General features: G+C 44.5%; 1 protein-coding gene across 1 annotated transcript; it reads right to left on the reverse strand.

Annotated features, from left to right (window-relative positions):
- Positions 1–211: 211 nt before the first annotated feature.
- On the reverse strand, positions 212–4117 carry EPGN (epithelial mitogen). The gene is made up of 3 exons (XM_048847074.2): positions 3649–4117; positions 2778–2930; positions 212–2351 (listed from the first exon to the last, which is right to left on the reverse strand). Exons 1-3 carry the CDS (start codon positions 3879–3881, stop codon positions 2318–2320), a joined length of 420 nt encoding a protein of 139 aa, XP_048703031.1. The 5' UTR covers positions 3882–4117; the 3' UTR covers positions 212–2317.
- Positions 4118–8439: the final 4322 nt, after the last annotated feature.

Consider the following 8439-nt stretch of genomic DNA (forward strand, 5'->3'; position numbering starts at 1 on the left):
ATTTCCCCTTTTAAACTGGACTCTATCTTACATATTTTGTTGTGAGCATTTCAATTCTTACTAATGACATTATGTTAAAAAAAAAAAACCCCGACATGCATCACTTGGAAAAAGTGAATACCCCACATAACAAGGGAGCCTGATTTTCAAAAGACAAATGATGTCTCCAAACTAGCCCTTACACAGTTAGGCACTGTTAGCGCCCCGGGTGTCTAAATGCAGCTGAAATCTGGATCCACAATGTGCAGCACCTGACACAAAAAACCTTCTGAGCAATGCTGAAAATGATCAGCGCCAGTATTCCAAAACTCACAGTTAGAAGCTGCAAAGTCTTTCAAGAGTCATTGTCCTCTGAATCTATTTTATTTCACTATCTCAAGAACAAATCTCCCCATCTGAAGCATCTTGTGGGTGAGAAGAAAAAGAAAGCACATAATATTAATCTGGCAGGTTGGAGCTGGGCATATTTCCTTTATCCATTTCATTCTTGTTTAAATGGTGATACACTACACGTTCCATGAGAGCGAAGTCAGCTGGGTAGAACTGTATTAGTGAGTCCTGTGACAGGGTCAGGCCAGATGGCTACAGGAGAGTGTTAGAAGGCAGATATATTAGTTCCAGATTAAGCAGGTCCATTTTCTTTGGTTAAGGTAACAGGGGCAGTTCCAGAAGAAGAAGAAGGAACTTGCTGGAACAAATTCAGCCAGGCAGGCTAATTAGGACACCTGGAGCCAATTAAGAAGCTGCTAGAATCAATTAGGGCAGGCTGGCTAATCAGGTCACCTGAGTCTAAAAAGGACCTCACTTCAGTTTGTGGCATGCGTGTGAGGAGCTGGGAGCAAGAGGCACTAAGAGCTGAGAGTGAGAATGCATACTGTTGGAGGACTGAGGAGTACAAGCATTATCAGACACCAGGAGGAAGGTCCTGTGGTGAGGATAAAGAAGGTGTTGGGAGGAGGCCATGGGGAAGTAGCCCAGGGAGTTGTAGCGGTCACACAGCTGTTCCAGGAGGCACTCTAGACAGCTGCAGTCCATAGGGCCCTAGGCTGGAACCCGGAGTAGAGGGCGGGCCCGGCTTCCCCCCAAACCTCCCAACTCCTGATCAGACACAGGAGGAGTTGACGTGGACTGTGGGTTCCACCAGAGGGGAAGGTCTCTGGGCTGTTCCCCGATGCACATGGTGGATCAGCAGAGACTGCGGGGATTGTTCTCCTTCCTTTTTCCCCAGGCTGGCCAGTGATGAGGTTAGCTGAGTGAACGGCAGGTTTGAGCCACCAGCAAAAGTGGCCAAAGTGAGGGCTGCCGTGAATCTCTGAGGCAAGCAAATCTGCAAATAAGCGCAGGAACTACCAAGGCAGAATAGGAACTTTGTCACAGTCCTTATAACAAAATTGCAACTTCCATAGCAACTAGAATCTTGTTTCTCTTGTCTAGCAGTGCACATCACTAGGCAAGAAGATGCCTGACTGACAAGTCTGGGAGTGTGGGGAGCTGCTGTGTGATGTACTGGAAGATCAAAGCTGTCCCGATGAACACTTTCATAGTCCATTTGAAAAAAGATGTCATTTGAGCTCTATTCTTCTCAAAACGTCAGGAGCCCTTTGTCCTCTAAGATCTCTGGGACTGCTCTCATTCTCCTTATTATTTTTCCAAAATCATCTGATCTTTATTCTTCTTAGTTTTAATTATATCTTTTTTCACTCACCCATTTCCCAGTGCAAAGCCTTTGCTGCCTTTGTCCATTGTGGCAATAGAAGCATATATTGCATTTAACCCACTTGAGAGATCTGCAGTATTCATGTCAGCCCAGACCCATACTATAGGCCATTGGGAAACCAGAAGTTGGCTAGATGGACTTCTTGCCTTTGGCAGTGTGTGAACTCCATTCTTTGCCTCAGAGCACTGAGAGACATATTGTTGTCTTCCTCCACACAGAATGCCCTTCCCTGTTGAACAATCAAGGCTTGAAGTTTCCAAAAGCAGCTAAAAGAAGTCAGATCTCCTCCCAAAAACAAGTGAACTGTAGTCGAACAGGGGAAGGATCCTCAGCCATTTCAATGCACCCAGATAAGTCCCCCAACAACCTTTATTAAAGCAACGAAGGCTTTCATCAAAATGAGTGAAGCCAGCCAGTTCTACAGGCGTGCCAGTTGGGTACCAGCTATTTGATTTCCATTGTCTCAGGTTATCAGTCAAGCTGTGGCACCTGCTAGTATTTTGTTGGCACTGGTAGTTTTTTCAACTCGGAACCTCCTGTAATTTACAGGCAAATTGGTAAGTGTCCTATGTCAGATCTTCACAATGCTGTCTCCCCGGTTCAGACTTTGTACGGTGATTTCAACTTCCCGCATCTAAAGTGGACAACAGATTTGTGAATTTCATCACACAATGATAGAACTGTAATGATGTAAATTGAGCCAAATCCTACTTGCCTAAGTCACGTGAGCAGTCCCCATGAAATCAGTGCTGGTTGGCAGTTTCAGAATAATTTTACACATTACTGATGCAGAAATAGAGGCACAGAGCTGTTCAGTGACTTGTCTAAGATCACATAATACGTGAGTGACAGACCCAGGAACAGAGTCCTGAGCCCTCTGTTCTATCCACTAGACAACATTCCCCAAAATCTGTCAAATTATTCAGACTAATATAATGCAAAAGGAACCATATTTAACTTAAATCCTTAGCATAGGAATACTCATACTTCCAGGTATTCTGAACCGTTTAGAAAGTCACATAACAATTTTTTGTGCCCCAGATAATACCATTTTCCATACCTCTTTCTTACATAGCAATAGATTAGAGCAATTATCCCACTCAGTAACATTCCAGCACCAATTCCCACTGCAATATAGCGTTCATAAGAATTAAGCGCGTAAGAATTTAACGTCAAGTGTTCACATCTTTCTCCACTGTAACCTGTCAGGCACCTAAAAGAAAAAGAAATCCACAAGAGTATTCAGAAAATCTTAACTTGAGACTGTAAGATGCCTATTACATTTGATTAATTTTAAACAATTTGCAATTAAAATGTGGAAGGGAACTAAACTGGGGTGGGCAGATTCTATTTTGCAGTCGGAACCCTGTATGTCAAAAAGCTGCTGGATCCCTCGCGCTGAAAATTCCCCTTGATAGAGGGTGTCGTGAGAGAACACTGTGCTCTGGTGATACCTAGCTGTTGTAATGACCATTGGGCCCACAGGCAACCAAGAATAGCTCTAGAAAGCTCCTTTGTGGCCCCTGCCCTGAGTCCAGCAGTCAAACAATGGACACAGCTGTAAATTTAACCCTTCAGCTTCCGATTTTAGCTCGATGCTGCAGTTCTGATATCAGAATGTGTCAAAAGCAGCTTCCAAGCACTTCATCTTCTGCTTTCGCTTTCTCCAGCAAGCTTTAATTCCCAAGAGTATGATGTTGTCACAGCTCTAGTGTCTTGTTAATAGAGAACCTGAATTTGCACAGTGCCTAACTTGAAGCATGTGCGTAGGTCCCACTGGCTTCAGTGGAACTACTCAGACATTAAACTTATGCCCGCATACAGATCAGAGTGCAGGTCAGGATAACAGTTATGTGTAACATACACAGGAAAACAAATATAAACTTGTTTACTTCTCCAAGAGCATTTATTTAAACAATCAATGTATTTACCTGCATATGGGTTTCTTGAGTTCATTATGAAAAGCACAGAGGCCATTAATACAATAACTGTCGTGTTCTTCAAGACAGGATTGTATAAGCTTCAGCGCAATAGGTTCCTCGGTGGAGTCTATTGGGAAAGACGTTGGGGAGGAGGGAAAGTTACATCTGAAGAAATAAAATGGTCTGAAAACAGTAATCGCGTCATTTTTAAACATACAGTCATTTACAAGAGAAAACCCCATTGCACGCAGGTTTAAGGTGATGTAAATATTGCTGACTAATATCGACACTGCCAACTAAAACAGAACAGAGATGCTGGACACCTTAGCATGGAGTTTTTCAAACACTAGTTTTAAAGAAATGATTTCCTCTTCATAAATGTGCAGAAGTTTAATGAATATGCTGGATTCATTCCAAGTTAATGTCAGCATAACACAGCCTGAAACCCAGCAGGATAGGGGCACAGGGGATCAGCAGGTTCAGGGAGCTGTAACTTACCTTGCTGTTAGCCAGTGCTTCTGAATCTGGCCGACTGTGATTAATTTTAAATCAAAAGGACAGAACACCATGGCTGTAAGGCAGCTTGCCCATAGTTTGTTCCCAACCCTAGCAGCTGTTTTTGTTATGTAAATGACACATATCAGGACCATTCTTCAGGACTGTGGATAGATCACTATTTGTTGATAGAACGAGCCAGAGGACAACAGTAACAGGTCGCAGGATGGGGGTGTGTGGTGGGGCAAAGGAACGGAAGGTCTCAAAGGCTTGCCGTCGGAGGAAGTATTTGTTTGAACAGGCCTCCTGACTGCCGGAGTTATTGATTGGGAGGAGCGGCCAATCAATGCCTCTTATTTCAGGGAATTGTTTTAAACATAGCCGAGTGAGTTCTTACCTGAATATTTCACAACACTTGCTTTCAGTTGTGACCGCAAGAAAAGCAAAACCATGCAGGATGAGAACACCACCACCTCCAAGTAACTGAAGTCTGGTATTGGTCTTTTGTCAAGCGGAAAGCTTCCCTCCTAGTACATGCTGAAACAATGCTCCAAAAGGGTGCACATGTACTGTATGTTGTTGGAGGTGCCGTCAGAGATGTAAGTCCAACGTCCTGTCCTGACCACTTGTGGTCACTGACGATCCCATGACACATTTCTCAAGGGTAACATTATTAATCCCCCATTTCCTGACCAAATTCCAATCGGAGTCATTCCATTCTGCCTTGCTACGTTCCCCCATGCGTTCAGCTGGGTGAGCTCTTCCTCTTCTCATGCTAGTCTAAACAGCTCTAGATGGCTCTTGCGTGCCAATGTATTGTAAACCATGTCTGTCTGCACTTTGGTGACGAGTCAAGTGATTCTGACATATAGAGGGCCTGATTCTGTCACCACTACTCAGGCTGAGTGGCAGCTCCCTAAGTGAGTAGCCCCACTGCCATTCAAGATACTGTTATGCTGAGCGGGACTGGAGACTGCATCAATCACGTACCTCTTTTGAGACTGGATGCGAACTCACCCTTCAATTAACAGGATGAGTTAATCAGAAGCCCTTCCACCATCACGCCTGCACCGAAGACAAAAGGGGTTGTGAACCCGCCCAGGAGTTTGGACTGAGTGGGCGGGGGAGAGCTTTGCTGAGAGAGAGAGAGGACCTGATGGAACACAGAGGGGCCTGCCATTGGCAAAAAGCAAGCAAGCCAAGCAGTAGCCGGAGAGTACAGTAGTGTTGCCAGCCATCTGGGTTCTACCTGGAGAACCCGGTTTTTGGCTTCTGTGTCCAGGTGCCATTTAGGATTGTCAGGTGCCCAGTTTTTGACCGGAAAGTCCGGTTGAAAAGGTGACCTGGCAGTGCACAGTCAGATGTACTGACTGGACACCAAGAGTCCAGTTACCACAGGGAAGGAGGCGGTGCCAGGTCATTAACCCACACCAGCCCCTGCTCAGCTGGGGCTGCCTCCTACCTGCAGGCAGGCTTGTTGTCAGGCTGCAGGAGCTCCTGTGCCAGCCCTGGAGCAAGAGGGGCCCAGCTGGGGAGGGAGTAAGGTGGAGATGATCCAGCAAGTGACAGAGGGAGGGAGGGAGGGAGAGGAGTAAGGGATGGGGGCGGGGCCTTGGGGGGAAGAGGAAAAGAAGGGGGAGGGGCCTTAGGACTCCTGTTACCAGCAATTAGAAAGGTGACAACCCTAGAAAACAGTGTGACCCTTGAAAAAGCTACAGAGAGTATTTTGGGGTCCATTGGCTAAAGAGGCTTGCAGCTGTAAGCTAAGAAGCGGTTTCCTGCTATTTAACATTTTCTGCACTCACTCAGAGACATAGGACTTCGTACATTCTTTGTAAACAAAACTGCATCAGATAAATACCTGATATCACCAATTGCATCCCCCAGCTGAACATCCCCAGAGCTCCAAACTGCTGCTCAGGGTCAAAAAGAGGCAAAGAGTACAACTCAACATGTGTATTGGTAGGAGCATCAAGCCTCAGGTTTATTAAGTGCTTTGGTATTTTAGAGAATGAAAGGGCCTATACACATTTATTCTTGAAGTAAGTGGATGGTTTATTCCTCCCTTTCAGGAAATGCTACTGGAGTGGGAAGAACCCACCTTCATTTAAAATGAACTTTTTTAGGTAGTGAAGCAAAATTCTCTGCTGCTGTAACCACTGAAGTCAATGACTCTTGCTAGCAGAGAATTAGACCCTGTATCTAATAATCAGAGTAAAATGTCACACACTCTAAAGCATACCCATGTTAACAGAGGCTGGCCTAGCAATCAAGTAACAGTACAACAAAGCAGAGGCCTGGCAATAGTCTTGCAGGTCAGCTGAGGATGGCCGGGCTGTGCAGACAACGCACCCAGACCCTGGATTGCAGGAGCACGTTGGGTAGGTCCACACTGCAAGTAGACACCTGCAACTGACCCAGCCCACAAGCCCCAGTCAGCTGGCAGGGGCCCGCTGCGGGTGTCTAATTGCAGTGTAGACATACCCTTTATGTCACTCTGTAGCAACTCTTGCGGCTGACTCAGAGGGTAGTGCTGACAGACTCTGGAACCACAACGAGAGCATAAGCGCAAACCCACAGTGTCACAAGAGAGTTAAGCTCTGCCTTTTGTTTTAAATTTCATGTACCGCAGCGATACTGGGTGTTGGGATGGTGCCGAATTGGCGTGGCCGTACTGAATGAATGGTGTGAGAACATGGCTTGACATGACTGAACTGCGAAAGAGGATTCTGGGAGCAGAATCCTTCTCTTAGCATCAGGCAGATGCCAGAGGTGAAACTGACTGGCTCCATGCTGCGTGTAGGATCAATACTGATCTTTGGGTCAGCAAATAAGTCCACCTGAAAGCAAAGAACATGTGTAGAACATCCTAAATGGAGCATGGGCTGATGGGGGCATATTGATCCTGTTGAAGGACATCACGCAGGGGGCTGAAGTGAATGATTGATAAGGGAGTGAATGTGGGGTAATGTTCAGTTGGCATCACTCTGCAGTCTTCTCCAAAAGTAATAACCACGTAAAAATTAGTAGCCACATGCCCACTGGGCACGCTTTTAAGACATGTGACTCCTTTGAGGAAAGAGTATAAAAATCAAGCAAATTAAATTACTGTTGGGATTCCTTAATTAACACTTAAAGAAGCAATGCTGCTAGACAGAGTAGCCAAAACTCTGCTCTGTGGGCTCAAGTAGGACTGTGACAGGAGGGGTTTCCAGGCAGCCGAGGCCTTGCCTCGGGGGAATTCGAGACAGACCAGAGGGCTGAGAAGACCAGACCTGGAAGGAAGAAGCTGTCTATAAAATTGGTAACCACCTTCTCTGTCTGCCAAGCAGGAACTGTGTGAGGCTAGCACAGGGCCTGTTTGTGAAAGAGAGACTCGTTAAGGAGAATGTATAGCTTTTAATGTCTAACATAGGAGTCATGTGTTTGATATAACCCTTTACTGCTTGTGTAATTCCTTCTCAATAAACTGCTGTGCATTGAAAATAATTACTGTGGATCTTTCTCACTGGTATGACAGTAATCTGCTCCACCAGGAGCCAGTAAAGATCCATTTCAGGGGTAGTAGCACCCCCTGTTGTCAACACCGGGGAGGTAGGATTATTCTGCTAAATATTTCACTTAAAACCATGGTATAATGGTTTAAATAAATTAAAAAAAATATCATTAACATTTGCTAACCTACATAGAAAAAAGCTCAAAATCTCCAGCTGTCAGAATAAAACTGTAATATTTTCAATCTGCATAAAAAAACCCTTCCTGGTTTTGTTTGGAAGTACCATTGCAAGTTGCCAAAAGGTGGCAGCATTCCATTTTTATACGATGAAAGTACAAAATAGCTGTATCAGACCTCATATTGTTATTCTAAATACATTTAAAACAGGAATGAAAACAGGCCTAGAAAATGTTTTGAGACAAAGCTTGGAGAGAATAATCTTGTAATTCTGAGGCCCAGTCCTACAGTAATTCTTCACACACACACAAAGCCCCCGCTGACATTGGAGGGAGTTTTGTCTAACTAAGGGGTGCAAGCTCAGATCTCAAATCTAGACCCCAAAATTAAAAGTGTTAAATACTGTAAGACTACAATTTCAAAGTAATTACTTTCAAATGAATTACAAAATTTGAAACAAAAAGAAAAACTTTTTTTCTAGTCACTGTTGGAGACAATTCTACTAATTTAAATATCATATTATCCACCTAGGCACTGGATAAGCTGTTTAAAGAGCACATAGTGATACTGACCTTTGCAAAGCATTTTGTGATCTATCAATGAAAAGCATCATATAAGAGCCAGGTATTAGT

The sequence above is a fragment of the Caretta caretta genome, chromosome 4 (genome assembly GCF_965140235.1).
Source record: "Caretta caretta isolate rCarCar2 chromosome 4, rCarCar1.hap1, whole genome shotgun sequence".
In the NCBI taxonomy this organism is placed as follows: domain Eukaryota; kingdom Metazoa; phylum Chordata; order Testudines; family Cheloniidae; genus Caretta; species Caretta caretta.

What these genes read in the sequence shown, in the direction of transcription:
- EPGN (XM_048847074.2), bottom strand. Translation starts at nt 3,881, where the DNA reads ATGGGGTTTTCTCTTGTAAATGACTGTATGTTTAAAAATGACGCGATT. An exon ending in CTCAAGAAACCCATATGCAG is followed by an intron (nt 2,931 to 3,648) that starts GTAAATACATTG and finishes TTTTTCTTTTAG; the next exon opens with GTGCCTGACAGGTTACAGTG. An exon ending in TATTGCTATGTAAGAAAGAG is followed by an intron (nt 2,352 to 2,777) that starts GTATGGAAAATG and finishes TGTCCACTTTAG; the next exon opens with ATGCGGGAAGTTGAAATCAC.